This window comes from Lethenteron reissneri, chromosome 10 (genome assembly GCF_015708825.2).
Source record: "Lethenteron reissneri isolate LAM-NWPU_2019-01 chromosome 10, ASM1570882v1, whole genome shotgun sequence".
NCBI classification, from domain to species: Eukaryota; Metazoa; Chordata; class Hyperoartia; order Petromyzontiformes; family Petromyzontidae; genus Lethenteron; species Lethenteron reissneri.
In genome coordinates this window covers 5773911-5798011 of record NC_083788.1, presented here as the reverse complement: position 1 = coordinate 5798011, position 24101 = coordinate 5773911, and the positions used below count along the sequence as shown (strand labels likewise).

General features: G+C 53.1%; 2 protein-coding genes across 4 annotated transcripts in view; one reads left to right on the top strand and one right to left on the bottom strand.

Moving 5' to 3' along the window:
- The window catches only part of LOC133340837 (sarcoplasmic reticulum histidine-rich calcium-binding protein-like), a 316152-nt gene that overhangs the window by 214910 nt on the left and 77141 nt on the right, over positions 1–24101 (top strand). The gene's annotated exons all lie outside the window — the stretch shown is intronic.
- Positions 1–24101, bottom strand: part of LOC133340838 (acetyl-coenzyme A synthetase, cytoplasmic-like) — a 61330-nt gene that overhangs the window by 25539 nt on the left and 11690 nt on the right. The window contains exons 2-8 of one of the 3 annotated variants that reach the window (XM_061549265.1): positions 19259–19454; positions 11078–11169; positions 8984–9087; positions 8306–8378; positions 1569–1644; positions 948–1125; positions 507–572 (exon numbers count right to left, since the gene is read on the bottom strand). In XM_061549265.1, the coding sequence (XP_061405249.1) occupies positions 507–572; positions 948–1125; positions 1569–1644; positions 8306–8378; positions 8984–9087; positions 11078–11169; positions 19259–19454 (785 nt within the window). The remainder of the gene's footprint in view (positions 1–506; positions 573–947; positions 1126–1568; positions 1645–8305; positions 8379–8983; positions 9088–11077; positions 11170–19258; positions 19455–24101) is intronic. The other 2 variants (XM_061549266.1, XM_061549267.1) reach the window with 2 other exon arrangements.

Sequence of the window (24101 nt, the reverse complement as noted above, 5' to 3'; positions counted from 1 at the left end):
ATAATTGCCGTGTACCGGCAAGAGTTCACCCTTTTTCCATTGGTACATCCGAGCCGAGCCAGCTCGGGGGGGGGGGGGGGGGGGGGGGGGCAGGGCCTCATGGTACAGGCGGTTTTCCCCACTGATGTTGGCCGAGCCGAACCGGAACCAAAACTGTGATGTACTGGGCTGCACAAGCAGACATCTGAATCTTGCTCGGGACCAAACAGGCCTGGGGGGGAGGGCAGGGCTAATGACAGGCGCTCACTGCGCGCGACATCGGTCGATCGGCACGCCGTGAGATACGCGGCGTCGCCAGCGCCGCGTCGTCTACGCGCGAGTTGACTTGCTCATCGCGCGCGACCCCAATGGTACGGCTCGGCTTCCTCAGTGGGGAAAAACACGCAACACCCGCGCCGCCTCTTGAGCCACGCGGGGCTAGCTCAGCACGACCACGGCGGAGGGGGCGGCTCGGTTGTACGGAGGAAAACGAGGCCGTCGAGTGGCCCTCCCGGGGCCCGGGTTACCTGTTGACGGACACAATGTCGGCCGCGCGGGGTATTCTTCGAATCCGACTGGGCGGGCGAGACCTGCTGGAGGGAGGCAGAGCCCTGAACCCACATCGTCCTCCTCCTCGTCACCCAGAAAGACGCGGACGGAATCGCTTAGGCAGCGAGTGGCCTTTCCCGTCCGAGGTGTTGCCACACTCGTTAAAAAATAATGCATAGCGGCTATTGTGTCTGTGCGTGCGTGCGTGCGTGCGTTGGGGGGGGGGGGGGTGTTTGTGTCTGTGTGTCTGTGTGTCCGCGTGTGCATGCGCATACATGTGCGCATATGCACGCGTGCGTGTATCTGTTTGTCTTCGTGTGCGCATGTGTTTTATCCGCACGTGTGTGTGTGTGTGCACATGTTCATGTGTGTGTGTGCGCGCGCATGTATGTGCTGGCGTCCACTCTTCACAGCTTTACCTGGAGGCCGGGACAAGGGCGCTTGGGTTGTGGGGAGTGCGACCCTGCCTTGCACTTCCCCTTCGTCTCCTTCCCCCCTCCCCCGCTCGGCTGCGCCCCCACGCTCTCCTCCTTTCCGTTCTCCGAGTCGCAGCCCAAGTGCCGGACCACAATGCACCGCTCCACCACATGGCGGCCCCTGTGGGCATTGAAGCGCGCACGTGTGACCCCCACGTGTGACCGAGTGTGACTTGCGGACACCGAGGCAGGCCCCCCGGAGTAGAGGACCCAACTCCTGCAAGACAGGACTGGTACTGCTGGCAGAGATTACTGGGACTGCTGAGCAATAATCATCATCATAACGTGTTGATTTCAGCTAGCGTCATGCATTCAGACCGCATCTCAAAACGCTGTAAAATGTGTTACCTGCACGGTTTTTTGCACGGAGGAGCGGGAAACCACAGACAAAGCAGGAAGGCAGCCAGCAACCTCCAGGAAGAGATTACTGGGACTCCTGGAGGAGAGTCCTCGGATATCATGCTTCCTGGAGGAGGCTACTGAAGAGCATTAAGACCACGCCATTGCCCAGTGGTGTGACGCGTGGTGTGACGCGTGGTGTGACGCGCGGTGTGACGCACGCACCTGTCGATGCACTTCTGCAGGGCCTCGTTGGCGATCTCCTTGAGGTTGACGAGCTTCTGCCCTCGGTAAAATCCGTCTGCAAAGCACAAAGGGGAGGAGGACATGGTGCCTACATTAACCACAAGCACCACCTGATCAAATGTAATTTTAAAACACAGGAAAAAGTCAATCATTCATATGCTCGCATTATAGAACAATTTCCAACACGTGCTTGTATTGAATTAATGAATGGGGGCAACATTCAACAGTTCTCGAATAGCAACACAAATTTACACTAAAGTTGCACTTATATTGGATCATCTTTACCAGAGTTACTGTGACCCGTAGTTGTGAACAGACAGACAGAGCTAACGCATTACCCCTTTGATCAATGAGGCCGATATTAAACAGGATAGGTTCCCGATAGCAGACAACTTTACACTCAAGTTTTGTTGATGTTCGATCATTGTTATGCAGACAGACGAACAGAGCTCATGTGTTAACGTGTGGCTCAGGGGACAAGTCAGAACACTGAGCGAGCACTGCTGAGATCCTGCGAGTGTGCTTGTGTACATTCGTACATGAATGTGCCAGTGTCTACGCCAGTGTCTACGCTGCGAGTGCATGTGTATGTGTGCGTACATGACAGTTTAAGTGTGCGACTGCGCGCGTGCGCACACGAGAGTGTGTGTAAGCTTATGAGTGTGCATCTGTTCAACTGAGCACCAAGTAAATTGCTAATTGTTCTTGAGCACGCTCAAGAGATCTTGTAAATTCATACTTGAGTCTCTCAAAAAACGGCGGCAGTTTTGGCCTAAAATCCAGCCGGACTAAGTGCACAACCAACGTTAAATATGATGGGGTTTGTGCGTGTGGCCATGACCACAGATTCACTGCGCTTGAGAACCCGGTTTAACCGCGGGCAGTCGAATCCCAGACTCAAAACCCAGAATGTCAGCGGTGCCAGCTCAGCGACTCTGACCTCTGAGCTTAAATTGGAAACTAATTTCTTCAGAAATGCTTTTCCGTTTAGTTTGTTGTCCTTACCCCGCATCTCTGATTAGCACAGTTGGCTGCATATGGTGCGAAAGAAGTTCAACAAACATATGAGCCTCCCAGACATCTCCACTCACCGCTTCTGTTATTGTCACATTTTAAACAATACTACAATGCAAGAGCCGTGAGGCTTAATGCTCCTACACATCTCACATCTCATCTCAGCACATTTAAAAGGGCACCTCCAGTGGCAGCGGCTGTCCCCTGTGTGGCATAATGTGACTCAAGCACCTGGCCTGCAAACAAGTATTTCTCTGCCAGTAGGGATCGGGGGGGGGGTTGTGGGAAAAGATTACTGCTGCTGTGGTGGAACCACAATTAGGATTGAAAGCCTAAATAAATTCGCTCCGTCTGTCTCAACGGGGAGGCACGACAACGCTTGTGTAATAAAGGACTCTGTCAGGAGATGTTGGTCTCCGTTCGTCCTTTATTTAGGTTCTTCTCCGCACCCCACCGGTCTCCTCCACGGACCAGCGTCGTCTCCTCTTGCGTGCCCCCGCACGCTCTGCTAGCCATTCCGGTAGCCCCGTGTGCCCCGCACACTCTGCTCTCGCTCCGCACACCCTGGCCGACGGTGTGCCAAGCCCCATCAGCCACGTGGCTGATGGCGCGGCGGCCACCCAACGTGGTCCCGCCTCTTCACTTCATCGACTGGCCCCGATCTCTTCCGGGCTCCCTCCTATAACCTCTCTCCCACGTGACCCTGACTCCTTCCTTCCGGATCGTCACATCCGGCCTTCCCATTTACGCTCGCATTACACTTGTAAGAATGATCCAGACATTAACGACATTTTAGTAGAAGGTTGCGTTGCTATTGTAGGGATGTTAAAGAGAGGGCCGTTATGTATGGCAGTCTATGGGAAAGGAACACAGTGGGCGGGGCTACGTGTGTGCACAGGGAGATGCCCTCTGCGACGTCCGAGCCAGACACCCTGGGGGGGGCTGGTTTGGCGTTATGATCCCCCGGGGCCCCACCCCTCAAGGAGGGTTGGGTATAAAAGGGGACGTTATATGGGCTCGGGAGTTAGTTATGTTATAGTTAACTAAGAAGACTGAAGACGTCTTAGATAGAGCCCTGGACTCCCTCGTTCGATGTCCTTGTCAGGGCCGAACAGGACCGAGCCAGCGGCGTGGTCCCGAAAGCCAGAGCCGGTGCTCTTCTAAGAGCTGGTCTGGGACTCCGGGTACCGGCCCGACTTACCAGTGTCGGGCCAAGTAGCCTCCCCTAGCCCAGTAGTGGAGGACTGTGAGGTAGGCTAGGACTTAGCCAGGAAGTGTATCCTTGAGCTAGTCGGGTGAGGGGGCCGATACCCCCTCCAGTGCTGTATGTCACATACGAGTTGTGTTGAATAAATATCCGTGTGCCTCCACCTCGGCGTCAAGTGTCTTCACCGGTACTTCAACTGGTGTCAGAAGTAAAACTCGAACATGGACACGCGGAAGACAGCGCGGCCCAAAGTACCGAAAGAGGAAGATATTGCCGAGATCGTCTAGCCCGAGACGGCTACACAAGCCATGGTGCAGCCGGGGCCTGATGTCTCCTTACCGGGGCATCTGAGTGAGGAAGGACCACGGCCGGACGCGTTGCGGCTGGCTCACGGGAGGCTGGCGGGGCTGCTGTGTGCCGCTGCCGCCGCGCTGGAGACCGTCGCGCGGCTGGGGGCCGGTGGTTCAACACGGGCTGAGGCGGCCCAACGACCAGGGCGCCTTCCCGCCATTTCGGAGCAGCCCGAGTTTGAATCTCCCGCCATCGACGCTGCAGCTGTTCGGGGCGTGGCCAGCCTACACATCCACTCCGGCATCGCCGTCGCTGAGGCTGCGACGTCATCACCACCGCGACGGGCGATCCCATCGGCCGCTCGCACCGACGCACAGCCGAGTGGAGGTGACATCTGCCTGCAGGAATCTACAACAACCGCTGCACTCCATCAGAGGCTGCGGGCCCGGGCTGCTCGCCATCGACGGCGAGTTGGAACAACGTCGCCCGTCAACTCGACCAGCTGCTGGTGGCAAGGGAGTGGCCGGGTGTTGGTGAGTGATGGCGAAATTGGCTGTGGCATTCGCGCCGTTTCGGCGGTGTCGGCGTTCCCGCCATTTGCACCATGCCGGCGTTTCACGCCACTTCAACGTGCCGGCGTTCCCGCCTTTTGCGCCTTGTGCGCTTTGCGCCTTGTGTGCCGGCCTCGTGGGCCTTGTGTGCCGGCCTGGCGGCGTACCACTGCAGCCCTGTGATTACGGGCCTCCCTCCCCCCATTGAAGTAAGAAGAGAGGGGGAGGGCATCGGTGGTGAGAGCGAGAGGGGTCCGTGATTGAAGAGAGGGTTCCGACTATGGAGACACTGCTGGGAGGAACTTTTTCAGTTTGACTCTCCGGTTTTGTGTTCCTCGCGGACGGTTTTTCCCTCTGTTCTTTTTGCATTTTGCCCTGTGCGAGTGTTATTTGGTTAATGTTGAAGGGGATTTTTGAAATTATAGGTTCGGTTTGTTTCAAACCCACTGGTTGGTTCCTGTCCGTTGTTGCACAGAGGATGTCTTTTGTGCGAGAATGCTCCTCGTGTTCTACATGGATCGGGGGTGCGTTTCCGTTAATTGCGTTGCTCTCTCCACTCGGTTGGTACAGCTGCATTGCTGCAATGCGAGTCTCGGAGATGAGGTGTACGGATACGGGAAGTGAGGTGTATGTGTTGTGATGGTAGGATGTCTTTTGTGCGGAAATGCTCCTTGTGTTCTACATGGATCGGGGGTGCGTTTCCGTTAATTGCGTCGCTCTCTCCACTCGGTTGGTACAGCTGCATTGCTGCAATGCGAGTCTCGGAGATGAGGGGTACGGATACGGGATGTGAGGTGTATGTGTTGTGATGGTGTTAAATTGCCATGGTGACATGCTGCCAGGGATTTGGAATTGTGGTGCTGGCTGTCACTTATCTTGGGGCGCAGATCCTGACCAGGATGGCCCTGTGAGTGTTGCGTGTTTAACATGAGCGTTGTGGTCCCGTCATGCAATGGCTGACGGCTTGACCTGACAGCCCGGAGATTAAAACACTCCGTGGTATGTCTAGCCTAGTGGGCTGTGTGCTCACATGGCTCAGAGAGTGTGGTCCCGTCAGGCTGTGTCTGACGGCTTGACCTGACAGCCCGGAGATTAAAACACTCCGTGGTATGTCTAGCCTAGTGGGCTGTGTGCTCACGTGGCTCAGGGAGTGTGGTCCCGTCATGCTGTGTCTGACGGCTTGACCTGACAGCCCGGAGATTAAAACACTCCGTGGTATGTCTAGCCTAGTGGGCCGTGTGCTCACATGGCTCAGGGAGTGTGGTCCCGTCAGGCTGTGTCTGACGGCTTGACCTGACAGCCCGGAGATTAAAACACTCCGTGGTATGTCCAGCCTTGTGGGCTGTGCGCTCACATGGCTCAGGGAGGGTGGTCCCGTCATGCTATGGCTGACGGCTTGACCTGACAGCCCGGAGATTAAAACACTCCGTGGTATGTCTAGCCTAGTGGGCTGTGTGCTCACGTGGCTCAGGGAGTGTGGTCCCTTCATGCTGTGTCTGACGGCTTGACCTGACAGCCCCGGAGATTAAAACACTCCGTGGTATGTCTAGCCTTGTGGGCTGTGCGCTCACATGGCTCAGGGAGGGTGGTCCCGTCATGCTATGGCTGACGGCTTGACCTGACGGCTCGGAGGTTGAGACCCTCTGAGGCGCGTTGAAACAGTGAGCTAGAGATTCGTAAAGTTCGAGTGGGTTAGCCAGTTTTCATGTATATAGGTTGTGTTCATTGTGTGTTGTGTGTATGGTGGGTTTCCTGCAAATTGTATATAGCTTGTTTTTTTTATGGAATTCGTATTTATCAAAGGGGGGGTGCGTCGGGTTGTTTTCTCTTCTTGCTGTTGCATTTTTTTTTTTTTGGTTGTGTTCTTGTTGCCGTTCTTGTTATTGTTGAAAGTTAGTGAGGCACACGCGCGGTTACGGTAAAAATTCATTTTTATTGTCATTCTGTATGTTGGCAGCCGGGACGGCTGCGAGCTATGTAGGGGGGAGTGATGTAGGGATGTTAAAGAGAGGGCCGTTATGTATGGCAGTCTATGGGAAAGAAACACAGTGGGCGGGGCTACGTGTGTGCACAGGGAGATGCCCTCTGCGACGTCCGAGCCAGACACCCTGGGGGGGGCTGGTTTGGCGTTATGATCCCCCGGGGCCCCACCCCTCAAGGAGGGTTGGGTATAAAAGGGGACGTTATATGGGCTCGGGAGTTAGTTATGTTATAGTTAACTAAGAAGACTGAAGACGTCTTAGATAGAGCCCTGGACTCCCTCGTTCGATGTCCTTGTCAGGGCCGAACAGGACCGAGCCAGCGGCGTGGTCCCGAAAGCCAGAGCCGGTGCTCTTCTAAGAGCTGGTCTGGGACTCCGGGTACCTGCCCGACTTACCAGTGTCGGGCCAAGTAGCCTCCCCTAGCCCAGTAGTGGAGGACTGTGAGGTAGGCTAGGACTTAGCCAGGAAGTGTATTCTTGAGCTAGTCGGGTGAAGGGGGCCGATACCCCCTCCAGTGCTGTATGTCACATACGAGTTGTGTTGAATAAATATCCGTGTGCCTCCACCTCGGCGTCAAGTGTCTTCACCGGTACTTCACTATTACTGGCCTACCCTGTCGAAAAAGCAGCCGAATTTAGCAAAGGGTTCTTGGCCAAAATTCTGTTTAAACCCAAGGTGTGTTAGCGGTGCCGCTAGCACAGCAGCAGCAGCAGCTCATGGAGCTTCCCAGCCACCGTTATTTATTCTGATCACATCCGATGGTCCGATAGCAGACTTAATGGAACTGTAATCGAGCCAGAGTGCCTTTAGCAATGATTGAATAACGACATCACAATTACATTAAGCCGGTATGGAGAGTGCGCGCTTTGGGTGTGTGTGTGTGTGTGCGCGCAAGTTGTGGGTTTGTGTATGGGGAGTGGTGGATGGAGCGTGGTGGATGGAGCGTGGTGGATGGAGCGTGGTGGATGGAGAGTGGTGGATGGAGCGTGGTGGATGGAGCGTGGTGGATGGGGAGTGGTGGATGGGGAGTGGTGGATGGAGCGTGGTGGATGGAGCGTGGTGGATGGAGCGTGGTGGATGTAGCGTGGTGGATGGAGCATGGTGGATGGAGCGTGGTGGATGGAGCATAATGGATGGAGCGTGGTGGATGGAGCGTGGTGGATGGAGCATGATGGATGGAGCGTGGTGGATGGAGCGTGGTGGATGGAGCGTGGTGGATGGAGCATGATGGATGGAGCGTGGTGGATGGAGCATCATGGATGGAGCATGGTGGATGGAGCGTGGTTTATGGAGCGTGGTGTAGCGGTTAACTTGCCACTCGATGAACCCGGCGCCCCGAGTTCGATTCCAGCTCACGCCCACCAACACCAGTGACAATTATTTGAATTGCTCACGGGCCTCCCCTAGGTCGACTCAGCCTTTAACGAGTACCTGGCACGATGCATAAATGTCGCCACTCGGGTGACAAAAGGCGGCCAGGTATGTCACTGGCCATCCACCCCCTCATGAAGACCGGCACAGAACACAGGTGCTCGTTAACAGCACTTGCCCCAAATGCCTGTTAATAGGCTATACAGGGGTCCTTTATCTTCGTCTTTTGAGTGCCCGTTTGTGTATAGGGAGTGTTGGTGACGCACAGCGATTTAGCGTCTGTGCGTGTGCGAGCGTTACCGGCTGTGATCAGCATGCAGCACTTGGAGTCCAGGATGCGCTCGCTCAGCGAGTCGGAGGAGAAACCTGCGAACTGAGACGACGCAGAGGAAGCGTGTTCACGCGCCGGTAGCACGCCCTGCACACGCGCGCCGGGTGCCTTCACACACGCGCTGGTAGCACACCCTGCACACACGCGCCGGGTGCCTGCAGCGTCTTCCCAGCGTCCCGCCACTTCCCGATGCATCCCACTGCCTTGCCACGTCCGCTGCAACTCACGGAGCCTCACGGAGCCTTGCTGCGCCACGTCGCGACTCGCGGTGCACGACATCCGAAGCCCTGTGTTCATCTTCCCCGTGTTCCGCAATAGCCCAGCGGGGGGGGAGCGAGCGGTGTCCTTCTGCGCTGTCCCCACCACTGGCAATGCCCGGACGTGCAATGTGGTGCCCCCCCCCCCCTCTGCTCCACATCACCGTTTCTCGAACACATGCCCCTTCTACGTAGGTATGTTGAACTTCTTCTGCACCGTACGTAGCCAACCATGCTAGCCCTTGACAGATGCGTTCCGAAATCGCCACTATCCATCGCACGTCCTCCCATCATGCAATGCCCTACTGCTGCTATACCTGACTAGCGCTCCTGCACCACACTGCTGCAAGCCAGTATACACCCTGCTGCACTCTGCTGCACATTGCTCACCACGATCGAGTGCACGGCTCCGATGCGAGCGCAGGCCAGCATCGCCACCACGAGCTCCGTGATCATGGGCATGTAGATGGCGACGCGGTCGCCCTTGCCCACGCCTGGGGGCACGCGCGCGGAAACGCAGACGCACGGGAGGGGCAGGGAGACACGCACAAGGAAATACACAACAAGCGGCATGCATGCACGGGGATACATAGGAACACAAACGGGACATGTGGAGACACACGGGCATGCGCAGGGACGCATATAAATGCGGAAATCAAACTCGGGTTGCCAGGTTCCTAGCACAGCACCCTTAACCACAACACTACTACTCCCCACATAGACTCGCGGCGGCACACACGTGTGTGCGTCGACTCAACGTGAAATACAGCAGCAGAGGCAAACGCGGCACACAAGATCACGAACACAGGTCCGCGCAGAGACAAAATATCCCGCGTTTAGCAATTTCCATAGATATTTTACAGAGGAGGAATCCGTGGTATGTGAGCACAGCAGCAACAGCAGCAAAACGAAAAGACAAAGCCATCAATATGGCTGAGGACGATTACAGCAGGATCCTTAATGGCTAATGAACAGACGAGGTGTTTGTTTATCGGTCGTAGACGAAACACGCGCGAATCCAAATAGGCAGTTGCCAACATCATGTGGGAACAAGAGGCGCAAGAAAAAAAAAGTAGGTACATGTGCAAGTCAGCTCTGTGTTTTGGTCTAACGGGGAAGTAAGGCGGGGAGAGAGAAGTGAGGGGACCAAGCAGTCGATGAGCGGCGAGGGGATTCCAGAAACACGGAGCAGCAACGAGGAAATACTTTTTAGCAAACAAAGTTTTAACAAAATAGATTTGACAAAAATCGGATTAAGGAGAGACGCCTCTGAGGTACGGGGGGGGGGGGGGGGTCCTTTATGGTAATTGGCGGATTTGTTTGAGAGGATCTGTTAGTGAGCGCCTATTAAAAACCGACACGGAGCTCGCTCCCCCGCCAAAGCGACCTCTGTGTCTCTCCAGTGCTGAAGTTTACACGCGACCGCACAACAAGGTACTCATTTAAGGCCGAGTCGACTCAGGGGAACACACAGGACCAGTCCGAACACCACTCGCTGATCACGTTATTTATGGCCGGGAATTCAACTCGGGCAGGCAGGACCGATAGCAGTAGAGTGGCAATGGAGCTACAAGTGCAGAGAACAGCAAAGTGCCACCGCTCACCCACAGAAACACAAAGACAAAGATCCCCCGTGTAGCCTTAATATACTGTTGGGCCAAGGGCTGTTATCGAGCACCTATTAAGGTCACGTCAGACGAGGGGGGGTGGGTGGTCACAGCAACTACGCCCGGCTACCTTTGTCTCCTGAGTGACGATGTTTACACACCGCACCAGGTACTCAATTGAGGCTGAGTCGACCTCGGGGAGCACCACAACCGGTTGGGATAACCGTCACTGGTGTTGTCTGTGAGCAGGAATCGAACTCCCGCTCCCCCAACACACGGACACACCAACAGCCGCCATTCGCCTCTAAGTGACGGTGATGTCACCACGGCGCCTGTGCCAGGCTAGGTGCACTTTGAGGCCACGTGACGTGTCGAAGGCCCGCTGACAGGAGGGCTCGGGACAGAACCAGGTGCCTTGGGTTCGCTGACTGAGATGACTGGTAGATGCACCCGCTGTACCCCGTACTTTTCCAACTTAGACACACACACAAAGATTCCCCGTATAGCCTTAACAGACTGTAGGGGCAAGTGCTGTTAGCGAGCACCTATAAAGTCCGGCACGGCACACGAGGGGGTGGGTGGCCAACACCACGCCCGCCCGCCTTTGTCTCCCTAGCGGCGATGTTTACGCCCCAGGTACTCATTTGAGGCTGAGTCGACCTAGGGGAGGCCCAGGACCGGTTCAGATAATCGTCGCTCGGTGTTGGCCGTGAGCGGGAATCGAACCCATGTCGCCGGGTTCGTAGTGCAGCGCGCTGACCACTAGACCACCGCTCCCCATGACACACACACGCACACACGCATGCGCACACGCGCAAGCACAGTGACTCATGGGCAGGAGACGCACGGGGCCACGCGTGTCGTGCGTTTTGTTTACCGTGTGACAGCAGCACATTGGAGCACTTGCACACCTGGTCCAGCAGCTCCTTGTAGGTGATCTGGCTGCAGTCCCCCGGTTCATTGCCCTCCCTGTGCACAAAGACAAAGCCCACCCACGTAGCCTCACACACCTGTTGGGGCAAGTGGCACTACTTTATGACGCAGGTGGTGTTTTATGAGCATTTCTCCTTGATTATTTTTTATTAAAATTGTTATGCTTGTTTGCCCAGGAAAGCCTCACCGAGTCTCAAGACTCGTTTTCAGGATGGTGCTGCCAAGTTTTCGCAGTCGGGGGCGATGTTGCCGCCATCCCAAATGAATAATTTGCAGGTGATGTTGCAGCGTTGTGATGTGTTGGCTCATGCCAGTTACATTTTACGTGTTTTTTTTTATTGACAATGGCAGGAAACCGGAGAACTTGCAGGAAACGCATGTTGAACAAAAGGGGAGAATACAAACGCTACGCAGAAAGGCGCCCCAGTCTTGAATTAAACCGAGGCCCTTCTTGCTGCGAGGCACAAATGTTGACCGCAGCGCCACCCTACTGCCCTTATCCAGTTAAGGTGGCCAAATTATTATTCATATCCAAATTCGCATCTGGTTGACGCACTATGACCAAGTAAAAATCCACTTCATGCCTATTACGAATGGTTACCAGCATCTTTAAGGTCCGGTTCAGACATCACTCGTCGCTGATGTTAGCCGTGGCCTGGAATTAAACCCTGGTCGCTGGGTTGGCACGGTGGTGCGGTTACTGCCACCCCACTGCTCCTAAGATGCCCCATATAGCCTTCACAGACTGTTGGGGCAAGTGTTGTTAGCGAGCACCTCCTTAAGGCCAGCACGGCCCACAAGGGGTTGGTTTGTGGCCAGAACCACGCCTGGATAATTAAATGTAATCGAATGTCATAATAAACCACGAATGAAGATGTACGTCAAAGCACGGAGTCAAACCTGAATTGCAGACGATTGTAGGAGTAAGTTGAGGAAAGGGAGGGGAGGGAGGGAGCGTTTGCAAAGTGGTTATACAAAGACGCAGGTCGCTTTTGTAAAGGAGACCGACTACCCTTGTCTCTTGAATGTTCACCTGGTTAAACAAAGCACACTTGAAATATCCCAAACACGCACCCCCCACACACACACAAACACCAACACGCACGCCCCCACTCAGAACAGAGCAAACACTTTTAAAGGTCTTGACGAGGAAACTGTAGATGTGCCCGGTTGATGCCGAATGGGCTCATAGTAGCCTCAATGGCCCTGTCAGAGACACTGATCCTGGGTCAAATCCGGGTTTCAGCTGCCTTTGATTAAACATCAGAATCTGTATTTACACTGGAGGAATCCGATGATGCTTCATAGCTAAGTGAACACGGGTTCTGGTCCTAGCCCGGTTACCAGTGGCTCACGTAGAGAGCCGTTGATTCACAGTGATCCATAGACTCACGCAGAGACTGATAGATGCACAAAGAGCCTCATAGACTCTCACAGAGCCCCATACATTCACATAAAGACCCATAGACTTAATACAGAGCCCCATAGACTCACATAAAGAACCAGAGACTCTCATAGAACCCCATTAGACTCCCATAGAGACTCATAGACTCAGACAGACTGAGTTGTGTTTAAATCGGGTTCTCAAGTGTAGCAAGTTGATGGTCTTAGCCCGGTCAACAAATGACCTGATAAGAAACCTCCATGCAGATTGGGCAGCATTGGTCCAAATCAAGCGGAAACCGGTCCACAGTATTGCTCTTCTTGGACCACTGGCTCAAGCAAGGCCGACTCTGCTCACGAGGCACTGAATGATGAAACCAGTCCACAGTTTTGATTGTGTGCAACACAATCCTGCTGAAATGTCTACACTCGAAAGGAATGCCATGTGGCCGATGGGATGTGTGTAAGAAGGGCACCCCGGTGGCGAGATGTTAACTATGCTGCCTTATATGCAGGAGATCGTGGGTTCGATCCCAACCCTGATGCCTGCATCTATTATAAAAATCCGGCAGTCCATTTTTCCATTCGTCCGTCAACCAAATTAGAAGAGCATTCAGACGCTGTCTCCCCGACAGACCTGGTCTTCACCTGAGGACGGCTGCTTGCGTTGTGGCCGAAACGTCGTGAGAATTATTTTATTATGTTTTATTTTTATTATTTTATTACTTCACTTCTACGTGACTTTACCGAAAGAACCAAGAAGATGAATCCCTGCAGTCACGAAAGCTTTAAATCGAAATTTAATATAAGAGCCTTTCAGAAGGCCTGAATGTAAAAGTTATAGGAAGTGGACCCCCCCCCAGATGTGTGGGGGTAAAAAGTTGATCCAGAAGAGTTCCAAAATATGTCGACCCCCCAAAAAAACACGTTCCTTCGGAGTGGGCAGGTAGGAACTTGGTTGGACAGCACATTCGTGCGATCCGTGTCACGCGGCGCAAGCTGTGTGGGGCGGCGCATCACGTGGTGCTGAGCCCGCCCGAAGCGCTCTATGAAATACAAATCGAGGGCGTGGCTATGCACGACAGACAGACAAATAATCCCTAGTGGGCAGTGTGGAACTGTTGTTCCTACCTGTATAATTAAGATTGTCCTTCATCTTCACCTCCGATTAGCACGGTTGGGTATGCACGGTGCAAAAGAAATTCAACACACAAACATACATCGAACTGCTATCAACAACAGCAGCAGAGTGCAAGGGTCGTCTCTAAGCGATCAGACGATTATGTCAATGTTAAGCTGTCAATCCACTGCTGGATGAATGCCACCCCCCCGACCTCCCCCGTGCTGTGTTGGCTCTCGGGGGGCTGTTTTACCGAACAGTATTCGCTCAAACAGGCAAGTGTTGGAAATTCCACATTACCGTGGTAGTGGTGGAAAGAATTGTCCATAGGACGACCAGTGTTAATGTTACAAATTGTGGTATTCGTTTTAACGACCCTGGATGGATGATAATGATGGGCTGAGATGACCTCTTGAATGCGATTTCAACTGGCTGAGAGCTGAGGGCACCATCGATACAGACCTCCACCACCAACGAATATCTGCGATTCAAGGCAGCGGCTTGGGAGAAAAACGTGCGGCACTGTAATTCATCAAATAAAAAAAACGTGAGCTGCAGAATCAATATCAATATCCGTCTCGTGAACATGCGCACTCAGCCTCTCTGCCTGTGTCTTCGTCTCTGTGTGTGTGTGTATGTATCTGTGTGTATGTCTCGGTCTGCCTGTGTGTTGGATTGTCACAGGAAATCTGTCTCTTTGTGCGTATGTCTATCCATTTCTCAGTCTCTCTCTCAATTTGTGGACATCTGTTTGTATATTTAATGATCGGTTGTCCTTCTCCGTGTGTGTCTGTCTGTGTGTCTCTCTCGGTCATCTCGGTCAGTCGACCCGTGGCACCTGCTGGGTCTGCCCCGTGACCTCCTGCCAGCGGGCGTTCGACACTTCACGTGGCCTCAAGGTGCACTTGGCCTGGCACAAGCGTCGTGGTGACGTCACCGCCACTTAGTGGCGAATGGCGGTTGTTGTTGTTGTTGTTGTCTCTCTCAAGATGTACGTTTATCATCCTCTTTATCCGTCTCTGCATCTGTCACTCACTCTCAGTGTCTCTGTAAACCTGTCCATCTATTCCTCTGTCTCCCTTTGTTTGTGTGTTGTCTGTCTCTCTCAATGTGTCAATCACTGACTCGGCCTCTCTGTCTTTCCCTGCCCTTCCCCCCCCGTACCCCTCCTTGCCCTTCGTGGCCCCGAGTGTGAGCCAGTCTGGGCGCTGCCCGGATCCAGCTGTAGTCCGGGTAGCGGGCTGACATTGACAGCACAAACACGTCGCTGGAATTCATGGCCAGGACCAAAGACAAAGTTCCCCCGTATAGCCTGAATAGACTGTTTGGGCAAGTGGGCTTAGCGGGAACCTATGAAGGCCGGAATGGCACATGAGGGGGTGAGTGGCCAGCACCACGCCTGGCCGCCTTTGTCTCCCCAGTGAGGATGTTTACACACCGCACCAGGTATTCATTTGAGGCTGAGTCGACCCAAGGAAGACCCAGGACCGGTTCAGAAAATGGTCACCGGTGTTGGCCGTGAGCGGGAATCAAACTCGGGTCGCCGGGTTCATAGTGCAGCACACTAACCGCTACACGACTGCCACGTCACACAAACGCGCACGCACGGATGTACACACACGCGCCTACCAGCCAGGGCTCACTGTGGGTCTGCACGAGTGTGGCTCCGTGTTTGTATGCACTCTGAATGTGTGTGTGTATGTGTTTACGTGTGTATAAGTGAGTGGGGAGCGGTAGTGTAGTGGTTATTGTGCTGCGCTATGAATTCGCAGACCTGAGTTAGATTACCACTCACGACCAACACCAGTGACAATTATATAAACCGGTCCTGGGCCTCCCCTAGGTCGAGTCAACCCCAAATGAGTACCTGGTGTGATGTGAAAATATCGCCACTGGGGAGACAAAAGCGGCCGGGCGTGGTGCTGGCCACCCACCCCCAAGTGTGCTGTTCCGGCCTTCATAGGTGCTCGCTAACAGCACTTGCCCCAAAAAATTGTTGAGGCTATACGGGGGATCTTTGCCTTTGTATCGTGCTTGAATGCCTTTATGTATATATGTTTAACTTCTTTCGCACCATACGTAGCCAACCGTGATAATCCGACGTGTGTGTTTGTATGCATGTATGTACGTGTGTGTGTGCATGGAGGATGATAGTGAAGCACGCGACTGTGCAGTTGGAGGCAGTTGCCCTCCAACAGCGGAGGAGCGACGCTCATGACAAAGAGCAAAGCGCTGTGCTAGCGAGTCATCTCAAGCCAGTCAAACCACGGTACACCTGGGTCTGTCCCATGACCTCGTGTCAACGATCCTTCGACACTTCACGTGGCCTCAAAGTGGCGCTCGCTCACAGCACTTGCCCCAAAAGTCAGTTACAGGCTATATGGGGAGTCTTTGTTTTCTGCCTGTTCCTGTGTGCACTACCTCTGTGTTTGTCCCCTTGTGTGTTTGCGCGCGTCTTTGCACGTTTGTGCGTTTTTGTCCATACGTGCATGTAAGTTTGCATGTGTGTACATGTGTAATTTGCCAGTGGTTGGCATGCATCTATCTCTCCGTGTCAATAAAATATACAACATCAACATCATTCATTATCCATACCACACCTCGAATGCATTACACCTCAAGGCACCCAGAGCAAAGGAGCAATGAGACAATTACTCGGCAAGGAAGTGATTGCAGACCAAATGCAATGTGCGTGAACGATGCAGGCGAGATAATGTACACAGCAAAAAAAATGTTTTACTAAATCGAAAAAGCTAAGATGTGCCTGACTGACCAAGTAAATCCAACATTTTCTTAAATAACAACACTGCGTGTGTGTGACCTTTAAGGTAAAAAATTATATAACAGGCAACGCGGTGGCGAAGAGATTTTATCTCCCACGCCTGTTACGCAGGAGGTCGTGAGTTTGATGCCGCACCCTGACAATGCCTGTTGTTGTATATCTGGAGGTCTGCGTGTTCTCTCTCTCTCTTCCCGTGGTCATCACGTGGATCGTTCTCAGGGTTCCTCCTCTGGTTTTGCCCCCCCCCCTACTCCACATTTAGATTATTTGGCTGCTCCTATAAATTCCCACATACGCTATAAGTCACTTGACTATCACGTGTGGCCGGGCCACCTCTGAAAAACAGCGTAATAGCTCAGTGGGCTTTACCTGGTAAAATAAATTCGTTTTAGTTAATTTTACAGCCCATTGAAAAGAGAGGCCAGAAGGGAGACAGAGTGGATGATAAGGTTTGGAGGACTGGACTTGCTTACTACACCTTTGGGGGGGCCTGATGAGAATTACATTTGAAACATGTTTTAACATAGTGCACTACCATAATCGATATTAAATAAAATACATTTCCTAGTTTCCAATAAAATACATTTACTGTCAATTACAAATCTCACACACACCGACCGGATACTAATCACGTACGTGTGTATATTGAACTTCTTTCGCATCGTACGTAGGCTGCGAGAGATAATATTTACGACGACTATCGACAATATTAACTCTGCCAGAGAAGAGGAGCGGTCGCGGAGTGAATTCCGCCCACCGCGGCCGTGATGGATGGAATATCGGTCCGCTTGCTCGCCCGCCCAATCACCCACTCGCTCGTCCCCACCACTCCCGGAAATTAGAAGCCTCGCTCGACCTCGCTCGGGCGATTGCCGGCGGAGATTTTAATCTGCTAAGTTGAGCTGATTGATGAGCACTTTCTTGGCCACGCGACCCCAACGCGCATTCAATCACTAAAATAACCACGCGAGCGCACACACACACAACGTGCACAATAAAAATAACCTCGCGCGGTGGGCTGTGTCAAAATATTGATTTGTTTGGTTTTGTTTCTGACGTCATTGAACTGGCCGCATCGGTGGAAGTGGTCACATAGACTGACGCATGACGCAAAGGTTTATCATCATCGCGAGCCGCGATCTATCCTCTGCTGGAAGAAGGCCACCCCCGTCAAAGCCGTCGCCATCTCTCTCCGCGATGTAACTATAAAAGTAAACGTTGGGCCTTGGTTTGGCCCTTGGCTTGGGCCTTGGCTTGGGCCTTGGTTTGGGCCTTGGTTTGGGCCTTGGTTTGGGCCTTGGCTTGGGCCTTGGCTTGGGCCTTGGCTTGGGCCTTGGCTTGGGCCTTGGCTTGGGCCTTGGCTTGGGCCTTGGTTTGGGCCTTGGCTTGGGCCTTGCTGGGCCTGGTTTGGGCTTTGCTTGGGCCTTGGTTTGGGCCTGGTTGGGCCTTGGCTGGGCCTTGGCTTGGGCCTTGGCTTGGGCCTTGGCTTGGGCCTTGGCTTGGGCCTTGGCTTGGGCCTTGGCTTGGGCCTTGGGTTGGGCCTTGGCTTGGGCCTTGGCTTGGGCCTTGGCTTGGGCCTTGGTTTGGGCCTTGGTTTGGGCCTTGGCTTGGGCCTTGGCTTGGGCCTTGGCTTGGGCCTTGGTTTGGGGCTTGGTTTGGGCCTTGGTTTGGGCCTTGGCTTGGGCCTTGGCTTGGGCCTTGGCTTGGGCCTTGGCTTGGGCCTTGGCTTGGGCCTTGGCTTGGGCCTTGGCTTGGGCCTTGGCTTGGGCCTTGGCTTGGGCCTTGGCTTGGGCCTTGGCTTGGGCCTTGGCTTGGGCCTTGGTTTGGGCCTTGGTTTGGGCCTTGGTTTGGGCCTTGGCTTGGGCCTTGGTTTGGGCCTTGGTTTGGGCCTTGGTTTGGGCCGGACACCATCTCCAAGAGGAGTTGATGGCCGGTGGTCGAGACTTACGAGTGGCAACCAAAGGCGGGAAACATGTCCCATAGGACGTCCAACAACAGAGATGGGAAAAATATCCAGGTTGGGTATCATTGTCATCATCATAATCATCATTCCTCTTGAGTTTTTTTCCTGTTTAATTTTTCTTGTTTTTTTAAATCACCAGCTCCAATTGTACTATCAGCACTTCTTGAGAAGAACACATGCCATAGCACCACCACTGTTGACTTCTGCACAAAGTGGTACTCATTCTACCAACTCCCCGAAGGATGATAGGCTGAATCACCCCACCCCCTCCCCTGCACCAGGATATAAACTCACAAACTTTCAATTCAGTTCACGTACCCAGACCAGATACCCCACTTATCAGTACCACCCGAGGTGGCATCACTTGAGCGGGTTCCAATTTTTACCATGTGTGCCATCGCCGCGAATCGTGCGATAACCACTTGAAAAGAGTGGGGCTGCCGCGTCGATCAACTCGCATGACTAAATGCGCCGCTACCTTGGGCCTATCTAGATTTGAAGTTTTTGTGACTGCAGGGATCCATACTCTTTGGTTCTTCCGGTAAAGTCACGTAGGTATAAAATAAATTAAATCACGACGTTTCGGGCGCAACACAAGCGTCCGTCATCAGGTGGGACAACCACAGCACGTGACTTTACCGAAGAACCAAAGAGTATGGATACCTTGGGCCTGGCACCGATTTCCACTCCCCTGGGCTGTGGACGGTAACTGCGATTCGCTCGCTCACCACCCACTGAGCCAACCTTGGGGCGGACTGAGAACTCGCGAGGCCAGAGGAGCCTCACCGCAGAAAGCAGCCCGGTCGCATGTCGTGCAAAAAATTCACCGTGCGCGGGAGCGTTTTTAGGCACCGGCATTTTGCCGGCGGTCGCTCACCAGTAGAAGGCGACCTTGTCGCCGAGTTTGTGCCGGTGGACGTTCAGGTCGAGCACGTTGTAGCAGGCGTTGGTGGTGGCCCCCTTCATCCACTTGATGGACACGGGGCCCTGCCCAGGGTCGAAGTTGTACTCAAGGCTGGGGCCCGTCGGCAGGGTCTCCCAGTGGAAGTCCTTCGCCACCTCCGCCCAGTACTCTGCACACAGTGACAAAGATCCCAATCCAGTGTAGGCTTAGCAGACCGTCCGGACAAGTGCTGTTAAGGAGAGCCACGGGCAGAGCTGGTTTGATATCACCTGAACACTGATGGTGGCCACGGTCAGGAAACTAATCTCAGATGCCTCCGATTAAAAACTGGGTTCTCAAGTGTGGCGAGTTAATGGTCTGAGACCGGTTACCAATGACATGCATACAGATTCACAAACTCATGTCGAGATTCGTATAGAGATTAACACATTTCTGCGGAGGGAGCTGGTAGGAACGTTGGGTTGCTCGGTCAATGGCCAGGGTCAACGGCGGCGTGGTGTATTCCGCATCCAACCCCACCCCTCTCACCCCCCACCCTCCCCACTCTCCCCACCCAGCCCCTCCCCACCCAGCCCCTCCCCACCCAGCCCCTCCCCACCCTCCCCACCCAGCAACACCCTCCCCATCCAGCCCCACCCTCCCCACCCAGCCCCACCCTCCCCACCCAGCCCCACCCTCCCCACCCTCCCCATCCAGCCCCACCCTCCACACCCAGCCCCACCCTCCCCACCCAGCCCCACCCTCCCCACCCAGCCCCACCCTCCCCATCCAGCCCCACCCTCCCCACCCAGCCCCTCCCTCCCCACCCAGCCCCTCCCTGCACGACGGATGGACAGAATAATCCCCTGTGGGCTGGTGTAACCAGGAGTTTCCTACCAGTAATAGCCTCACATAAGAGACAGATAGACCCACAGAGAGATGCGTAGACTTAAAAAGCGATCAGGCTGTAACAAAACTGGATGCTCAAGTGTAGTGAGTTTATGGTCTCAGCCGGTCACCAATGACTGCACAACAAAAAAAAACATTACCATTCATTGGTTTTTCACTTAATTTGGATTGAGAGCGCGGATTGGGGGGGCACATTTAGATGGCGAAATGGGAGCGCAGATTTGAAGCCAGGATTGGGAGTGCGGATTGGGAGCATGAATTAGGAGCACGGATTGAGAGCACGGATTGAGAGTGCGGGTAAGGAGCGAGGATTAGAAGCGCGGATAAAGAGTGCGGATTGAGAGCATGGATTCGGCATGAGGATAAGAGCAGGAAATTGGGAGTGGGAATTCGGAGTGCAGCTAAGTAGCACGGATTAGGAAGCACGGATTGGAATGCACGGATTGGAAGCCCGGATTGGGAGCACAGATTAGAAACACAGATTGGTACTGCACCTGAGTAGATATTTTGTATAGTTTGTAAACAATCTCTACAGCTCCCCCCCCCATCCCATCGAGGGGGCCCCTTCTGCCATTTGGTGGCGAGAACAGCAATTGCAGGGATGCGCCTTTACCTTTTAATCAGTTCCCAAGCGCGTGCGCATTCGCGATTGGACATCGAGCGAGGGCGGCGGTAAAGGATTGCTTCGGCGCCTCCCATCTTGACAATATTTGCGTCGGCACAAAACCTCGCGGAATGAGCCCTTTGAGGCACCCGGTGACGTGGCCAACCTCACAAATGTCACGTACAATAGGAGTAAGAATAACAATAACAAGAGAAAAAATCCAACGTGTAGCCTTAACAGACTGTTGGGGCAAATGATGTTAGCGAGTAGCACCTATGAAAGCCGGCGCGGCACACGAGGTGGGGTGGGTGGGCCAGCACCACGCTCGGCCGCCTTTGTCTCCCCAGTGGTGATGTTTGCACATGGCAAGAGGTGCTCATTTGGAGGTGAATCGACCTAGGGGAGTCCCAGGAACGGTTCAGATAATCACTGGTGTTGGCCGTGAGCGAGTTTGTAGCGCAGTGCTATGAACAGCATCAATACCACTCGGCGCAGAATGTCGCTTTACTCAACACAACAAAGATCCCCCATATAGCCTTAACAGACTGTAGGGGCAAGTGCTGTTAGCGAGCACCTATGAAGGCCGGAACGGTACACAAGGGGGTGGGTGGCCAGCACCACGCCCGACCGCCTTTGTTTCCCTAGCGGCGATGTTTACACACCGCACCAGGTACTCATTTGAGGCTGAGTCGACCTAGGGGAGGCCCAGGACCGGTTCAGATAATCGTCACTCGCGTTTGCCGTGAGCGGGAATCGAATCCGGGTCGCCAGGTTCGTAGTGCAGCGCGCTGACCGCTACACCACCGCTCCCCCTCAACACAACCACCCACACACGCGCATGCGTGCGTGCATGCATGCATCAAAGCCCAAGAGCAAATTCATGGACGCGAGCAATGTGGTTTTCACTTAAACGCAATCCTTGCGATTGTGTAATGAAAATAACACGCATGCTGCGGTCAACAGGTCAAGTCGGAGAGTTTTATTTTGTGTAACCAATCGAGAACTCAAGACACCAGGATGGAGTTTCATTTGCATGAGTGACTGAATTAATGAATGAGTAAGATAACGAGCGACGAGAGGGTTAAGTTGAAGTTAATTTGGTGTAACCAGGTAAGAACTCAAATCGACCAAGATAGACTCTCATTAGCATGAGTGAGTGAATGGGTGAATGAGTGAGTGAATGAATGAATGAACGAACGAGATGATGAGTGAGCGGTGCAAGTCAACCCAGTCAGAGCTCAGGAGAGATCAGGATTGGGTTTCATTTGGCACGAGAGAATCAGGTGAAATTAATTCTAGATTTGAAGTTTTTGTGACTGCAAGGATCCACTCTCTTTTTTTGGTGACATTACCGAAAAACCAAAGAGGACAGGTGAAATTCATCCATTTATTCCAACCTTCTGTGAGCTTCCCGCCCCAACTCCGTATACCTGCAAGGCCTGGCCCCCACAATCCATTCTACTCCCTGAGAGCACACAAAAATGAGTCCGTAATGGAGCAATCCAAATGTATCTTCCTGCAGGTCTCCCCTCTCTCCAACGTAGGACCCGGTACAGCGTCTACAAGTGTGAATGTAGGATCGTGAGGATTACACACAGCGGGATTCATCACACCCCCCCCCACCGCCCTACCAGCACACTAGTGTCCACTTGCAGGCCAGGTGCCTGCAAGTGGACACTAGTAGCGCGCTTCCTCCCCTAACCCAGCTTAAATATACGCTGCCAAGCCTGGTGGTGTTCATTCAGACGCTGTCTTTCCGACAGACCTGTTCTTCACCTGAGGACGGCTGCTTGCGTTGTGGCCGAAACGTCGTGAGAATTGTAGTTGGTTATGTTTAATTTGAATTATTTTATTATTTCCCTTCTACGTGACTTTACCGAAAGAACCAAGAAGAAGTCACCTTGTGTTGCACAGAGACAAGCTCCCACTGGTGGAGCCCTTTCAAATGTTGGAGATGAGACTTAATGCATGCGATTTCGGTGCAATACGTCTCAAAACGTTTTGGGCACTATGGCCTTTCTTTCCGCATGCATCAACACTCATTCATGGATTTCAACTATGAGACCTCCTTTACCGGTGGCAAAATATAGTGTGGACCAATCAACTTCAAGGACAGTGCATATCATTATCAGAGTTGTTTCGTTTTGTTTGTATTTTGACTGCTTGTGTTGTGGTTATTGCAAACATGATGCCTTGTATAAAGGTGTCAGTTTTTGTACCAGTTGAAAGGGTAAACACCTATTACTATATTGTGCCACTGGTAAAGGAGGTCTCATAGTGTAAATGCTTACCCCGAGCTCTCAATACTCTGATAGTGCGCTGTTTTTGAGTTGTACGCCTTTTGGCGTCATCTGGTCCAACACCATGTGAGACCAGGCTCTAAGAAAAGCTGTTTCGGGTGTGGACCAATCAACTTCAAGGACAGTGCATATCATTATCATCATCAGAGTTGTTTCTTTTTGTTTGCATTTTGACTGCTTGTGTTGTGGTTATTGCAAACATGATGCCTTGTATAAAGGTGTCAGTTTTTGTACCAGTTGAAAGGGTAAAAACCTATTACTATAAACTCATTAATGGAGTTGGCCCAAAAAAGACGTCCCACTATAGGGCCATGGAGCACGGGCATTCGATGGGAGCACTGGTTCGGGATGCCTTCACCTGTGGTTTCCCGTGCCTCCGTGTGAATAATGCGTGGTGCGCGTTGCAAGTGTCAAGCTTATTTTATTTGCACACAGATTGATCCCGTTCAGCCAGTTTCACGGCTATTCAACAGAGGAGATCCGTGGTGGGGCGAGAGCACAGCAACAACAATGCAACCTAAGGCGTTTTGTAACGCAACCTGTACGGATCATGCAATACGATAATGATCGTTATTGAAAAGAACCCGTAGAAATCATTGGCGGGGCTGGAGTTGAGCTTGAATTGTCAACCTGTACTAACCAGCTAAGTCTGACCACTCAGAACCAGGGTGGCGGAGAGGGGGGTGGAGTAAGGAGGAGTGGGAGGTGGAAGGAAGCGATTATTGCGCTGTGCTACGAACCCGGTGACCACGAATATCTGAATCGGTCCTGGGACTGCCTGACGTCGACTCAGCCTCAAATAAGTACCTGGTGCAATTTGTAAACATTTCCTCTCGGGAGACAAAGGCAGTCGGGCGTGGTGCTAGCCACCTATGCCCTCGTGTGCCGTGCCGGCCTTCATAGGCACTCGCTAACAACACTTGCCCCAACTGCCTGTTAAAGCTATACGGGAGATATTTATTTAAATCCTTTATATTAAGTTCGCTTGCTTGCGCGCTTACGACCGTGCAAATCTTTCTGTCGT